Source organism: Onychostoma macrolepis, chromosome 11, assembly GCF_012432095.1.
Source record: "Onychostoma macrolepis isolate SWU-2019 chromosome 11, ASM1243209v1, whole genome shotgun sequence".
Lineage (NCBI taxonomy): Eukaryota > Metazoa > Chordata > Actinopteri > Cypriniformes > Cyprinidae > Onychostoma > Onychostoma macrolepis.
Genome location: NC_081165.1, coordinates 22618780 through 22636351, shown reverse-complemented (window position 1 = coordinate 22636351; position 17572 = coordinate 22618780). Strand labels below are relative to the sequence as shown.

The 17572-nt window shown below is 37.9% G+C and overlaps 1 protein-coding gene across 3 annotated transcripts in view; it reads left to right on the top strand.

Moving 5' to 3' along the window:
* si:ch211-51h4.2 (uncharacterized) overlaps positions 1-17572 on the top strand; it is a 133441-nt gene that overhangs the window by 18097 nt on the left and 97772 nt on the right. For all 3 annotated transcript variants that reach the window (XM_058791755.1, XM_058791756.1, XM_058791753.1), the window contains exon 6: positions 14199-14334. In XM_058791755.1, coding sequence (XP_058647738.1) covers positions 14199-14334 — 136 coding nt within the window. The remainder of the gene's footprint in view (positions 1-14198; positions 14335-17572) is intronic.

Below are 17572 nucleotides of genomic sequence, written 5' to 3'. Positions count from 1 at the left end.
CGACTTGCAGGACAACACAACATCAACATCCTGCATCAATATGAAGTAATTATTTATGTCCACCACAATGAACTTGTTCTGTTTTGACAGTTTGATGACCTCATTCTCTGGCTGGTGATTAATATTTAAGTTTAACAATATGTGCTGATGTGCTCTATAAATATATGACTCTCGTATTGTACATCAAACCTAATTTAAACAAAATTTAAGAACACAGTACCGTTGGGCCTCATTCATTAAACATAAGCAGAATGAATAAAGCCATTCTTAAGTAAATTATTGCATTAAATTGAATGCATGAACTGCATGTGTGAGAATAGTGTTTACAAACAATTTACAGAGAAGTTTGTTTGCTTATGTTTCATTAACGTGGCCCATGGTTTGTAAAGTTGACACACAGCTAAACATTGCTTATCCTACACAGTGAATGGGTGCCGTGCAGATAATGGCTTTACTGTGCACACCCATTGTTTATTTGCACCCCTGTGAAATTAGAAATGACAATGCATTCTTTGTGGGAAAAGTTTGACTTTGCATACCGCAATATTCCTTTCCATCTTTTTGCACTGTTAACTCATAGTTAAATGCTTTGTCTGTGATATCCTCCAAACAGCCGCTTGCTTTGAGGTGATGAAAATTCCCTCAAGACTTCTTGTGGTTTTCTTTGAAGAGGAGCAGACCTCGATTATAGCGCTTCATTTGTTTGTGCTGAACCGCATTCAAATCAGCAGTTAAATAGAGTTTGAAGCAGTGTGCGAAATTAACTGGAGGAATATCATTTAAAATGAATTGGTTGCTTGGAATATTTCTCACTATGCTTAATGAATGACTTCAAATATAAGGCAGTCAGCGTTCCATCAAGGAAATCTTTTAGGATAGATAAGCATTTTACGCAAGTCAGCGAGACTGTGCCAATTTGTTGTGCACTTTATTCAAAATGCAGACAGCTGAATCAACAGAAACACTTTGCTTCTTTATTTCACATAAGTCTGAACTTAGCAGTGCTTCTTCACTGGTGGGTCACAGGGTTGTTCGGCAGGAAAAAAATGATGATAAATGCAAATAATAAAACACAGCTGACCTGTGCATAGTTCGATAAGTTCATGTCTTTTGTTATTGATGTCAAAAGTCCAATCAAACTGTACATTATTTTTACAGAAATACATAAGTCATTTGATAGGTCAGCCTTATGCCCATCAAGGCTGTATTTATCTGAATAAAAATACATTAAAAAAAACAGTAATATTGTGAAATATTATTGCAATTTCTAGTATTGGTTTTCTATTTTAATATACTTTAAAATATAATTTATTTATATTATGCAGCGCTGAAATTTAATCAGCCATTACTCAGACTTCAATGTCACATGATCCTTCAGAAATCATTCTAATATGCTGATTATTATCAAACTGTTGTGCTGCTTAATATATATATATATATATATATATATATATTTTTTTTTTTTCTTTTGGAACCTGTAATACTTTTTAATTTGATTGTTTGATGAAAAAAAGTTAAAAAATAACAAACTTTATTAAAAATAAAGTATGAAAGTATATTAAAATAGAAGCTGTTATTTTAATTGCAATAATAGTTAACAAAATTAATTTTTCTGTATTTTTGATCAAATAGATACAGCCTTGATGAGCATAAGGAATTATATGTATGTATGTGTGTGTGTGCGTTTTTGTGACAAATGAGGACATAAATTTGTATAATGACCAGGTTATGACATAGGCATTACAAGGAGAAGGTGACTTTTCAGGACATGTCCCCACTTTACAAATCGCTTATAAATCACACAGAATGGAGTGTATTGAAAATCTGAAATAGCACAAAGTTTCCTGTAAGGGGTAGGGTTAGGTGTAGGGTTGGTGTAGGGCAGGGGTTCCCAAACACGTTCCTGGAGCCTCCCCAACACTGCACATTTTGCATGTCTCCTTTGTCTGACACACCCATTTCTGGTCTTGGAGTTTCTACTAATGAGCTGATGAGTTGAATCAGGTGTGATTGATAAAGGAGACATGAAAAATGTGCAGTGTTGGGGAGGCTCCAGGAATGAGTTTGGGAACCCCTGGTGTAGGGCAATAGCACATTCAGTTTGTACAGTATAAAAACCATTACACTTTGGGATGTCCCCACTTTACACAAAAACAAACGTGTGTGTGTGTCTGTGAACAGAAACAATTTTTACTCTGACATTGCTTGTACATTTCACAATTAATTACGAAGAAACAACAAATAACATATTGAATTGAATGAAGTAGAAATTTTCATTTGTTGCTACTCAGTACATAAGGAGTTTGCATCTGTCATTTGTTGTTAGATTGTCAGATACTGGTAAGGTCTGGCAAGTCAGACTGAGTTTTTAGAGAGAAAGACTTGTATCCCAGCGAATCCCCCATAGGCCCACACTGAGCCCAGCGGTATATTCTTTTACCACACGATCAAGGTGCCTTTCATGGTCATCTGTGCTATTATACTCATAAAATGCTTGAAATTAATAACCTATCTGTGTTAATGCACTTTTAAATAAAGCATTAATGCTAAAGATTTGCTTTATTACTGCAGGCTGGGCATGCAGAGCACTATTTCCTCCTAGAGCCCTGCTTAATTTATATGCCAGGTTGACAGTGTCATCAGATAGGTTTTGCAATGCCCTAGCATTCTATGATTCAATTAGGCTTTCATGCTTGGGCTGCACGGTTGGCTCGCTGGCGTTTGATAAGAAGCCCATTAAAAAGATAGATGTCTCTGAGCATAGAAATGCACTGAAAATGATTCCACACCGCTATCTGCTTAGTGCTGAATATGAGACTGTGTGTTCCAGAAAACACGATATAGAGCCGATATGCATTCATCATAGAGGAAATTTAACAGTAACATTTCAGACAATTTTCTGCGTGCCCTGCCAGACATGCAGGGTTAGTTTGGTGTGATCAGCTGTGCGACTGGCTTTCATTTTTGCAAATTTGATTGATCTTCAGTAGCATAAATGAGGGGATGTGGCTCAGATTTAAAAAGAAAACATGAAAATAGCAGCTTAGAATTCCACAATACAATTTCCACAAAATCTCAATGCTAGTCTATATTTATTTTTTATACTGTACCTGCAAGTAATCTTAATATTATCATATTAGATATCTGCATTGAGCTGCATATTACCAGTTGATCCTCTGTAGTGAATGGGTGCCATCAGAATGAGAGTCCAAACAGCTGATAAAAAATAAAACAAATCACAATAATCCTGCATGTTTGTAAGAAACAAATACACCATTAAGATGTTTTTAAACATTAAACCATCACTTCTGGCTAATAATTGTCCATAATTCAAAATAACTCTTCCTTCAGATAAAAAGTTGAGTTGTGTGGGTTACTTGTTTTGATGTTTTATCTGCTGTTTTGACACTCATTCTGACGGCATCCATTCACTGCAGAAAATCCAAGTAATTTAATGTTAAACTTCTCCAAATCTGTTCCAGTGAAGAAACAAACTCATTAATATCTTTGATGGCCTTAAAGTAGGCAATTTTTAGGAAATTTTCATTCAGTTTATTTGAGTGTTTTACATACATGATTGTGAATCATTTGGGTAATCTCATAATTAAACACTTCTCACTTTTTTCTTCCACTTTTTTGTTTCTTATTGAATGGCACACCACTAAGGTCTCATTGTTATGTTGGCTGCTTTGTGAGCATTGCTTTTTCTCTCATAACAGTCTGCAAAATAAGTTTGGGCTTTTTATCTTCATACAAAGGTGTACAAGGGCTTGCTTCTTTATTACAATGTTGCTTGGTTGCTTTATTGCAATCATTGTTGTCATGAATTGGTTTTATTATTGCATTGATCCTGCCCTGTATGCCTAAATGGCTCAACAACTGTGATGGATTCTAAGCAATAGTAAACTATAGCTGGTTTGAGAGACTGCTCAGCAAAGACTAAAGACAAAGGGCCTGGATACACTAGTGTGCTGACAAACAGGCTGTGTCCAAAAGCAAAACATAGTGGTAATTTGCTTTAGCACTCCCACTGGTCTCTTTATTGGAGTCGCCACTCATTTTCATCCACGGATCAGCTAGTACGCAGTAGAGCCGGGGCATATAGTTAATATTCACAGCATATTTACAGTGATTTTGCTAATAAATATATAAAATATCACAGTAATTTCAGTGTGCCATTGTTTTTGCAAATACATTTGTTACGGGGCTGACGAGACAAGAGACGTGCGGATCCATATGCAGACTTTTATTGAATCAGAGACGTGGTCAAACAGGCAGGGTCAAACAATGGCAGACAGGTATATAAAGGCAAAGCAAAGAGTTATCTGAAACAGGCGTGGGTCAGGCGACAGCGAACAGTATCAAGAGGGCTAGACAAGAGAGGTAATCCAAAACGTGAGCGATAGTCCAGGCAGGGGAAAACACAATCCGACAAAGACTAGGCAAGACTAGGAAAACTAATGGGGCTCTGTAGGGCAGCGATAATGCATACAATACTCGGCAGTGACGGAAGGAAAGTCCAGGGTTTAAGTAGAGAGTGTGATTGTTTACAGCTGTGTGCATGTGATCAGGTGAGCGTGTGATTGGGGAGATGGCTGATGGGAAACGTAGTCCATTGTGATGTGTGGTGTGAAAGTCAATGTGGTGAGTGAGTGACCTCTGGTGGTGAATGAACGGAAGTGCAGACCAGATTCGTGACAGGCGGAACAGGCGGAGCAGAAGACCACCAGAGCCAGATAGTGGACCACCACAGCGGAGCAGACGGAACAGGTGGAGCAGGAGCCCACCAGGGCGGAGCAGAAGACCACCAGAGCCAGATAGTGGACCACCACAGCAGAGCAGACGGAACAGGTGGAGCAGAAGACCACCAGAGCGGAGCAGACGGACCCGAAGACCACCACGGTGGAGCAGATAGAGCAGGAGCCCACCACGACGAATCAGGAACCCACAGCAGAGCCTGGGACCTAGGGAGAATGGAGACATAGAAAGGAGAGAGAACATGCACGGACCCAAGGACCGAGGCAGGGAACACAGAAAGTTCATAGACGGCCTCTATAGCCGTGACAGGACAGAACGAGAGTTCATTGACGGCCTCCATAGCCGTGACAGGACAGAGCGAGAGTTCACCGACGGATACCGCTGACACCTCTGGAGGTTCTGCAGCAGCTGCCGCCACCTCTGGAGGTTCTGCAGCAGTAAACTCAGGACAGAGGGAGAGTTTAGTAACGGTCTCTTCGACCAAAACACAACAGGTTGAGAGTACATTACTGGGCGCCACCACCATACAAGGGGCTGACGCTAGCCATGCCGCTTCTGGAGGTTCTGCAGCATGGACCACCACCTCTGGAGAAGCTACAGCGGGCGCCACCACCTCGGCCAGTTCTGCAGTGGTGTACGCAGCCCAAACGCAACACAAAGCGATTCCCATCAGGGGAAGTGCCTCAGACAGGGGAATATGCATAAAAACAGGAGGGTTAGAGTGAGTTGGTTTAGGGATACCAGCCTTGCATGCAGACACCAGCGGTACATCCCTCAAACTAGACATCAAACTGGGATAGTGGAAGACTGACCTTGATGATCTGGGTGTGTCAGCCGGAACGTGACGTGACTCTGGACGGTCAGCGGAGACGTGACGTGACTTTAGGAGATCAGCTGTGACTCTGGACGGACAGCTGTGACTCTGGACGGACAGCTGTGACTCTGGACGGACAGCTGTGACGTGCTGTGACTCTGGACGGACAGCTGAGACGGGGCAAGATTCTGGGAGGTCAGTTGAGACGAGACTCGGTTGATGATGACCAATTGTGACTTGACTGAACTCTTTAACAGCAACTGTGACTTGATTTGACTCTTTGACATTAACTATGACTTGACTTAGCTCATGAAAATCAGCTTTGACTTCGACTTGATTCGTGACGATCAACGGTGACTTGACTTAGCTTGTGAAGATCAGCTTTGACTTGTCTTGACTCGTGACGATCAATGGTGACTTGACTTAGCTTGTGAAGATCAGCTTTGATCTGTCTTGACTCATGAAAATCAGCTTTGACTTGGCTTGACTCATGAAGATCAACTGTGACTTGACTGGGCTCTTTAACATCAACTGTGACTTGACTGGGCTCTTTAACATCAACTGTGACTTGACTGGGCTCTTTAACATCAACTGTGACTTGACTGGGCTCTTTAACATCAACTGTGACTTGACTGGGCTCTTTAACATCAACTGTGACTTGACTGGGCTCTTTAACATCAACTGTGACTTGACTGGGCTCTTTAACATCAACTGTGACTTGACTAGGCTCTTTAACATCAACTGTGACTTGACTGGGCTCTTTAACATCAACTGTGACTTGACTGGGCTCTTTAACATCAACTGTGACTTGACTGGGCTCTTTAACATTAATTGTGACTTGATCTGACTCATAACTGGTAGCAAGGACATGAGGGGGTGCTGTTGTGACCGCCATTTTGTGAGTGTGCTTTTGCGCGGTTGAGATCACACAATTGAGTGCGGTGTCGCGTTCCTCCGCGACACCCACAGTGAACGCTGAACCAATAGTAAATTGAGCATAATCCATAAAGTCACTTAGAGACGAACGGGGACCTTCAAGGGTTAATACTGATTTGAGCGGCTGGTTAATGCCCTCACAAAAGAAATCAATAAGCACACAGTCTGGCGGATCAGAAAAATATGCGAGCTCTAAGTACTCCTGTATATAATCCTCCAGCGATCGCAAGCCCTGCTCGAGGGTTAATAACAGTCTCGCAGTGTCCATACCTGGCCATGATCCACTTGAACAGCCGCTGGATCCTTGTGTGGCCGAGTATTCTGTTACGGGGCTGACGAGACGAGAGACGTGCGGATCCATATGCAGCCTTTTATTGAATCAGAGGCGTGGTCAAACAGGCAGGGTCGAACAATGGCAGACAGGTATATAAAGGCAAAGCAAAGAGTTATATGGCAAGGCAAGACTAGGAAAACTAACGGGGCTTTGTAGGGCAGCGATAGTGCATACAATACTCGGCAGTGACGGAAGGAAAGTCCAGGGTTTAAGTAGAGAGTGTGATTGTTTACAGCTGTGTGCATGTGATCAGGTGAGCGTGTGATTGGGGAGATGGCTGATGGGAAACGTAGTCCATTGTGATGTGTGGTGTGAAAGTCAATGTGGTGAGTGAGTGACCTCTGGTGGTGAATGAACGGAAGTGCAGACCAGATTCGTGACAACATTATTGTCTTGTGAGCATTAGAGCGTTATGACAAATACTTTATCTTTAAAGTTCAGTTAGTTTAAACTCTCTTTAGTTATTTATTTAAAATATATTTTGTTTATATATATATATATATATATATACTGTATATGTCAACAATTTAATTTATTGAAACATTAGATTTTTTATATTAGAGAAATAAATATATTATTTAAAATGTATTATATGTGTTATATATACAGTATATTTCTTAATAAAAATATGTGATGGTGAATAAGGCTGTTTTATTGTTACTTTGGTGCATCAACAACAACTTATTGAATGAAATTTCTGTGATTTACTGTTACTAAGAAATTAATAAAAAGAGCTTTTTTTTTATTATAAGAGCAAATATTTTCCATATGTTTATAGAAAACACAAACAAGATCTTTTATTTGTTTACGCAGTTTTACTGGTTTGTATGACTGATTTATATACATGATCATATCAAGTGTATTTATTTAAATAGTTTACATTTTGATTTTATAAACCTTATTAAAATAATAGGATCAATTTATATATTTTAAAGATTTGAAATAAAACAAAAAACTCAATAATATATTTTATGTTTTATATTGCATTATTGGTTCATCAGAAACCACTTTTTCAATGTCCATTTTAACTGTTAAAGAGGTCATCGGATGCCCATTTTCCACAAGTTGATATGATTCTTTAGGGTCTTAATGAAAAGTCTATAACATACTTCGGTTAAAATTTCTCAATGGTAGTGTAAAAGACAATTTTTTTACCCTGTCAAAATCAGCTCTGTTTTCAGCGAGCTGCTTTTTAGTCCATGTTGCTTTAAATGCTAATGAGCTCGGCTGACCCCGCCCCTCTCTTTCGTGGAGTGACAAGCAGACTGTAAACTTCAGCTGCGAAACTGGCTAACTAGCACATTATTAGGAAAGGCGATTTGCAAAGATTCATAAAAACCCTTATACTCACTTCTTCTGTAGATGAAGCTGGATCACGAATGATTCGCGTGAACACATACGCATTTAAGCAGATCGGGATCGGCGCATTCCCTTCAAAATGAAAGTAACGTTAATCCTCTGCGTCTTCAGCGGCTCAGATGTAAATGATGACTGCTTTATTCATTATTACATCCAACAACAAAACACCTCAATCACTTAATCGGAGACATCTTGTCTTTCCCTGCACCGGAGTCAACACAATGGTGGACAGCTCACAGCTCACTCAGGGTGGGTCTAAGGTAAGACGACCTTGTCAATCAACTATTGTGGGAGTGGCCTGTACAGAACCACATCATTCTGACAGGAATCTCAGAACAGCCTGATTTGAGAAAGGGGATTTTAAAATAGGGATTTAAAAAAAAAACACTGGGTGGATTTTTATCATTATAGGATGGATGTGTACACATACTTCCAACCTACATTTATGTTCAAACAACTTGTAAAGTTAATTTTGCATCCGATGACCCCTTTAAGATGTCTGCTTTAAATGCATTTTACAGAAACAGCCGTTTAGTCCACAGTGCTATTTATGGTCATATGATCCTGACCACTGGACTTCTTGGAAAAGTAAGAATCTCTTTACGGAAAAGCCACCATAGACAAGGAGAGCTTTGCTGATGATCTGTAAGATTTGTCTTACAGTGTTACAGTATATTCCACAGAAAGCATCAACAACTCTGATATGAAGTATATCAAGTTAAAAAGCTCTTTTTTTTTTTCTTTTTTTTTTTTGCCAGACAAACTTTTTTCTCTCCCACTCTTTCTCTCACTCTTCCTATCACAGTCTTTCCCTCAAGACTTGCTGTCATCCTACGTTTTCAGGGGTAGACATGATGACAACTGTTTTGAAATATTCATGTTTCTTTTTTGGTGTGACTTGCATGTTACTCATTCCATCTTGTACAAGTAAGGGAAATATTGTTAGGTCTTGCTCCAAGTTTACAGCAGGAGATTGATTCAGTATTTTGGGCTAATTTGTGTGAAGAACTTTTAACTTGTGTGAAGAATTTTTAATTTGAAAACATAATTACAATCCAGATTTGATTGATGGATAGTAAATAGACATTGGGGGCAACATTTGGACACTAGATGCCTGTCTGAGCAAGGTTTGAAATGGTTTGACAAATTTTCTTTCCTGTGTTGACATATTTCCAATTGAAATAGGACATTGGAACACATCGAAGGCTTTGTTCTTGTCTTTAAATAGCCAAAAGCCTAGTTTACGTCATTACTCAGTTCGCTCATGCTGGTAGACACTGTATCTACACCATCTGGTCACAAAAAGTGCCTTTCTCCACTGACAGCCATTTAAAAGTAGCCATGCAATCTGACAAAATGCATTTTTGTAAGAAAAAAAGTGTAAAATGGTCTTATGTTTTCCCTTTGCTAGTGGAGTTGCTAGTGAAGAATCTGGGATATATTTTGGTTCATTTTCTTGATAATAAAGGCTGCAAATATTACATTAATATACACTAACCCAGAAAAAAAATGTAAATTTGTCTGTGGGTTCATGGCAGATTGCAGTCTCTTTTGAGGTTACATCATTACGCCAATACGCGACAAGTGACAATGACGAGTGAGGATCATTCACTTAGGCGATTCATTCAAAAACAGTGAATCATTAAGAAAAGAAAGGCTGTGTGTCAAAATTGGTGATTCTGTGGTGGCTTTTTTTTTTGGAGATATTTTCAAAAATAGCAAAAATATATATAACTGGCTTTTTATATCTAAAATGTAAGTTACTTTTTGTTTATTTTGTAAGCCATATCAATAGCTTATAGCAGTTGTACAGTTTTTATATACTCTTATCATATATTCTTATCATACTCTTAGCACACAGTGTGTGTGTGTGTGTGTGTGTGTGTGTGTGTGACCCTGTGCTGGCAAAATAAGTCGGAATGCACATGGGCTACTTAATGTGCTACAGGCAAAACAAGTGAAAAATGTTGAATTTAAGATTTTCACAAAAATTAGTTTAAGCACTCGTCTAGCGATCCTAATGCTCCACATAGTAATTAAACATCTAAAATGATCTTTGTTTGTACGTTTTCTGAAATAGCTTCCTTCTTTGCTTTAAAACCTAAATCGGAAAGCAAAGCTTGTGTGTGACATTTTGGTTTCGGTTTTGAAAGGAACATGCAGGAATGAGAATAGAGAATAAAGAGTGGGACTCGATTGATGTTAATAGAGTTATGAAGAGCAATATGCCAAGGCGGCGTACAGGTATAACATTTTCTTTCTTTTTTTTTCTTTTTTTTGTCCAAATCCTACAAATCATGCATCATTTTAAAGCTTTTTTCAAATAGAGAATGTGAAAACAACAGTAATAGATATACCCTAGTAAAAAAGTAATATATTTAAAATACATTTATTATGTATAGTTCAAATCTATTAACATATTTACTGACGTATCCCTCTAAGTAATTAATATGATAATTATGGCTGACTTTTCTATTTGTTGACATGACATGGTTAGATTCAAATGGTAAATATCATATATTATGTTGGGTGTCCATATTTGAGATACTCACCATGTTTAGAATGAAACCATCATATTTAAAAACATGATATTAATCATATCATATAATAAAATATAATTTGTTGTTACTACTGTAAATATATATTCTATTATTATGGGTTCTCCTTCAGTGCTTTCAGAATCTTTACTTATTAACATGATTTTGTTTCTGTATTCTAAAATATATTTTTTATATTAACATTTTAATGACTATATTTATTGAACAACTATGAATTCTTTTATTTTTCAAAATAAGCAGAAAATAGTACAAACTTTGCTAAAGTGATTGTTTTGAACAAGTATGAACTTAGACATTATAAAAATAAAAATAAAACATTGTTTTAGCTGAAGTATTTGTATCAATACTGTGTGCCTTTTACCCCGTGTGTGGGGTAAAAGACCCCTCTTGCCACTTCATACATTTATAAGATTTGTAAACAAAATAAACAACTTGAATGATTTATTTTCACACAAAATCTGTTGCTCCATTAATGTTCAATACAAACGTATATATTTTTTTCTGCAATTATTCATTTTAGGCGCAGTGAATAGCACATTATATAGAGTTGTTTTACACTTGATACATTTTACAATTGTTTTACATTTGAAGCCTTGCACACTTGTTTTTTGCTTGAAAACTTTGCCATTTTGTTTTATTTTGCTTGAAAACTTAACAACTTGGTTTAATATTTAATGCCAAAGCATTCAGTCATTTTTAAAGGAATAGTTCACCTCAAAATGAAAATGCTGTCATCATTCACTCACCTTAAATCTGAATTTAAACTTAATATGATTTTCATAAAAAGTATGACATTTCATTTGCAGAACACAAACATTTGAATAATGCCTCAGCTGATTTTGTTTATGCAATAAATTTTCAGGGGTCCAAAATGTTCATGCTCCAAAGACATCATTGCTATAGGTAGTGTAAAACTCCTGAACAGAATTAAATAAAATTTAAGTCACTCTCAAATCATTGATCAACTCATGTAAACAGCCCTAATGAAATATGGTGACAATCATTGGTGCTTTGCTGTTTGGCATTAAGTCATGTGCCACATAAGAACCAAAATTGTTTCCAGTCACATAGGTGTGGAATGATATGAAGGTGAATGTTAATTTTTGGGTGAACTGTCCCTTTAAGCATGACTAAACTGCTCAAATGCTCTTTGGGGCCTCTGCATCTCTTAAAAGTTTGCTTTGTAAAGTTTTAGGAGTGTCTAGCATATAGATGGCCTCAGAGTTAACAGCCATAAAACTCCAGTTTTGATTTCATGGTGCACAGTTGCTTTGAGAAATGGCATATTAAGGTGTTTGTGTGGAGGCTGACCGAGTGCTGCGCTTCTATAATTGTTATCTAACAGTAGGTGGACGTCTGACCGAGCAGTGGGGACTGTTGTTGTGATGCACATTCACCCTCCTAAATTCACCTCCGGCATAATGATGTTTCTGTGCTGATCTCTCTTTCTCTCTCTCTCTCTCTCTCTCACTCTCACTCTATCTCACACACACACTCGCGTATCTATGACAGGTGTTGAGCTCTAGCAGCTCTCGATCCTAATTACTTGGCCGTCCCTTTCTGCAAGCAGATGGGTCCCTCTCAGAAATTAATGTTCTAGCCGGCTACTCTCCACAGCCCATTCCCTTGTCATTTGTGCCATACAGGTACAGTAGTCTTAACTTAATGTAAAAAATCCAATCAGATTGCGTGCCAAAGCATCATTAGGGAGATTGGTGGCTGACTGACATAAACGATTTGGAAAGTGATTCGTCATCCTAATGAAAAGTAGAAACTCGGCGATACTTTTGAGCGCTCTGTTTTTCAGATGGAGTTAGAAACGCATCCAGATGAATGTTTTCTGCACCATGTATTTTTTTAATTCACATCTATTTCTGACTAAATATAATAATATTGATGGTGCTTGTGTCAACAGAATTATATATAACATCTGTTATGGGTCTGTGTTTATTTTTCCCTCGGGAGATCAGCACAGACAGGTGAATGTGAAGTAATACTGAGCGTAGCACCATTTATTACTTTCAGAAAAATGGTTTGTCTTTTTCTTGTTGTATTTCCATCAGTCTCCTCTTAAGTAGAAATTCTGGAGTTTTATATATATATGGAGAGAGAGAGAGGAGGGATATTTAAGTAACTATGTAATATTTAAATTTGGATTAATTTTGACTATTCCTATATAGTCATTTTTATAATAGCACTTTGGTAAATAAAAACACAATAAAACAATATAATAAACAATGAGATTGCAGTTGACGATGGTACGTTTAACCAAAAAGTTGAATTGTCTTGTTGGGACCAGGCTATTTTTTAATGAATTTCAGTGTTTTTTTAAGTTATTTGTTTGATATTTTGCTGTTTTACATTTTAAACTACTGTTTAAAATTTGGGGGTCAGTAAGATTTTTTTAATTGTTTTTAGAAAGAAGTCTTTTATGCTCACCAAGACTGCATTTATTTGATCAAAATACAATAAAAAACAGTAACACTGTTTAATAACAGTGTATAACTATACATCCAGATTAGCAATTATATATTGATATTTATGAAAAAAAAGTCTTGTGTTTATATTTGCATATTTGTTTATATTTGTTATTTATAACTGTATTTTTATAATTATTTTATTATGTATTTTAACTGTTTATTTTCAAATTAAATTAAATATACATTTCAGATATTTATTTATTTATTTTTCTCCATACAAACGTTGAGAATATTCACGGTGGTAAAAGTGTGTTTTCCTCTTGTACTTGACATAAGCTGCTCTTGTACTAGACAGCATTGAGACTCTCTTGTTTACCAGTGAAGAGACTAGAGCTGCCTTAGAAAGAGAGTGATATATGCTAACCTGAGTGTGTGCAGCATAATGGGAGTGTGAGTGTTGCTGAGGGGTTTGGTTGGGAGTGTGTCTGCTCCTGCAGCCTGCTGTGTTGTGGACTGAAGAGGAGTGCAGTATGAATTATTCCTGCTGTTCTGAATTTGATTCCTCACTGCTGCAAACTTCTCTGATCTCTGGCCATATTCATTCACCTATGTTTTCCCTCCTTTTCTTACATTTATCTCTCCAGCGACTCATTATTTAGCGTGTAAAAGTCATACGGCGGTGCCATATGTGACTTGGTATTGCGGCAGAACTTGACGTCGGGGAGTGATGTGTGGCACCTCGGAGGGGTTGAAGAATGGTTCTGCTCATCTGTGGCAGACATGGGGGTGCAGGCACCAATGTTCTGGCCACTGGGCAGCAAATGCTGTCAACTAATGACTGAGAAAAGCGAGAAAAGGGGGTCTTCTTTAGGGGACGCTTATAGGGCCAAGTGGAATTTTCCTGTATTGTAACTGCTGACTTGTTTCATTCTAACTGTAATTATTCTTCTGTTTCCTCCATGGTTATGTCTCTGAGATGGATGGTTATAAAATGTTTCCCTGTGTGTTTATCTCTGTAGATACGGGTCTTCTGCAAAGGGACATCACAGCACGGAGGCAAGATGAGGACCTTCAGCCAAATCTGCACGTGCTGGGAGTTCTCTTCCTGGGCAAACACACCAGCCGTGCATTCAACTTTGTTCTGCTCTTTCAATTGTGAGTCTCATTCATTCAAAAAGTTTGAGGGCTAAAATGTCCTGCTGAAAAGTCTGGCATAGCTGACCACCAGCATATGGTGTTGCTTTGGATGCTAGTCTCTGCATAAGAAGTTTCACCAGAAAATCAATGGTTGAAGAACAACTTCACTACACTGTAAAAAGTTTTAAATTCTAATTAGTACCATAAAAGAATAGTTCACCCAAAAATGAAACTTTGCTGAACATGTACTCACTCTCAGGCCATCCAAGTTGTAGCCAAGTTTGTTACTTCATTGGAACATATTTGGAGAAATTTAGCATTATATCACTTGCTCACCAGTGGATCCTCTGCGGTGAATGGGTGCCGTCGGAATGAGGCTCCAAACAAAAAAAACATTACAATAATCAACAAGTAATCCACATGAATGAATGAGGCATTTATATAGCGCTTTAATGTGTATTGCAATACACCCAAAGCGCTTTACAATCATGTGGGGGGTCTCTCCTCAACCACCACCAGTGTGCAGCATCCACTTGGATGATGCAACGGCAGCCACAGGACAACGGCACCAGTGCGCTCACCACACACCAGCTACAGGTGGAGAGGAGAGAGTGTCATAGAGCCAATCAAGTGGATGGGGATTATTGGGAAGCCATGATAGACAAGGGCCAGTGGAGGGAATTTGGCCAGGACACCAGGGTTACACCCCTACTCTTTACGATGAGTGTCATGGGATTTTTAATGACCACAGAGAGTCAGGACCTCGGTTTAACGTCTCATCCGAAAGACGGTGCTTTTTTTACAGTATAGTGTCCCTGTCACTATACTGGGGCATTAGGACCCACACAGACTGCAGGGTGAGCACCCCCTGCTGGCCTCACTAACACCTCTTCCAACAGCAACCTAGTTTTCCCAGGAGGTCTCCCATCCAGGTACTGACCAGGCTCAGCCCTGCTTAGCTTCCATGGGCAACCGGTCTTGGGCTGCAGGGTGATATGGCTGTGGCACATGTCTCCAGTCCGTCTTGTGAAGAAAAACGCTGCATGTTTGTATGAAACAAATCCATCATTAAGGCATTTTAACATGAAACCATCACTGTTGGCCAAAATTCCGGTCAATAATCCATAATAACGCTTCATCTGGTGAAAAAGTGCATCCCCTGTCTACACATAGAAACGCACCAACATATTTGTTTAGAACTGTTTCTGCTTGTAAACAGTGCTTGATATGTGTATGTCTTTTCTGATTTAGATGAAGACAACGTTTTCTCGTTGGAAAATGCTCTATCCATAATAGAGTATTTTAGCTGGAATCGACCGTTTGAAGTTTAAAATGTCTTGATAGATTTGTTTATTACAAATATGCAATTTTGACTTCAGAAGACATTCATTGATTGACTGCAGTCATGTGCATTACTTGTTGATTATTGTCATGTTTTTATTAGCTGTTTGGACTCTCATTTTGACGGCACCCATTCACTACAGAGGATCCATTGGTGAGCAAGTGATGTAATGCTAAATTTCTCCAAATCTGTTTTTGATTTAACCCATAAAAATGTAGGTGTAAGGTGTAAATTAATGTATTTAGACTGATTCAGGGATGCTAAATATTGTTATTTATTTTTTTTGTGTGTTTGTTTTCATAAAACCAGTTCATTTAGAATTACCATTAGATATCATTTTGAGTTTTGAAAGTGAATAGCATGAGTATCTGCCAGCTAGAGCACAACCAAATCCCCATCCAGCCTGGAGCAAGCTTTAATAAAAGGAGTAAAACCACCTTTCACCCCTCGCACCATAATTTGCACCCTAGATACTAAACTAAAATGTCTTTTTCATTATGCGTTATATAGTTTCTGGCCTTTGGCATTTGGCTATGCAATCTAGCCCGTTTCATTTAATTTTTTTACCTTTCAACATTATTCCCAGTGATGCAAAGACGAGTCATGCACTTTTAGATACCATCAGGCTATATAGAGGCCGTGTGCATTGACATCGCTCAACTTATTGCCTTGAAACACGAGACAACATTCATAAATTTCACATAGAGCTTTGATACTAAGACTTGTAATTCGCCATGAACTGTAAACTTATTGTACTGTACTTTTGTCGGGCTCTTAAATTTTGTTCTAACACGATGTTGGCATTGTGAGCTCACGTTAATGTTGAACTGGCTCAGAGTCAAAAGCTCTTTTTGTATAAGAGTGCCCTGAGGTAAACAGATAAGATCATTAGCTCATAGAGAGGCTGCTAGCGTGAAAAAAAGCAGCATGTATTTCCTCAATTTATTTTCTGTCCTCTTTATTAGCAAAAGCGTTGTTTAAGTGCCATACATATCCATGCATATTATATAAGGTTTTCTGAGATATATTCAAATATATGCACAAAATCATATACATAATAAAAAAGACACATATTTAAAAAAAAATAATAATATCCAGAACAAACGTTATGTATAAATAAATATAAATATTTCTCTACTTGTAATAGATGCACAAGATGCCGCAAAATGTGTTGATTTACAGAAAGGAAAAATGTAAATTATTCTTTATAAAATGTAAAATGCTTGTTCATTCACAAGGGACATATCTGCCTGAAATAGCATCAAAATTGTGTACTTTTCACTGACCAAATGACATTATTACAATGCTTTGAACATCACAAATCTGTTTTTCTCATTGCCTATTATCATTGTTTTTTTAGAGGCAATGATAGATGTTTCCATAATAGGCTTGCAAACAACAACAGAAAACATTATAAAGCCCAATTGCGCTACAGTTTTACAGTATTTCCTTTTCTGGTCACTAAACGAAACTACCAGCAGGTGCCACGTCACATCAGCCATTCTCAAGTATTTGCGTTTATTACAGGATTCGCCATTAAAAACAAGATTCTGTGAAGAACAGTCTCATAAACGTGTCACAAAGGCTTTTCGCTGAAATGTCACTAAACCCCTTCAATTACACTGAGCAGAGCGTCTCGTTTAGTTTTTGATCAACAAAAAAGGTTAATGAAGTCACTAAGACGCAGTTAAGAGCTGCTCCTCTCTGCTGAGGAGATACAGACACAAACATCCTTACTGGATCAAAGCATTAAGTAGGTTTTAATCTATGTTATGCTCTCTAGGCCGCTATAAAATGCAGTGTTATTTATGTGTGAAATGTCAGTATTGCTCCAAACAACAGTTTTAACATTTCACCTTTGGAATAATGGTGCAGAATAATGAAATAATGGCCAGCCGCTTTTTGTACTAGTCT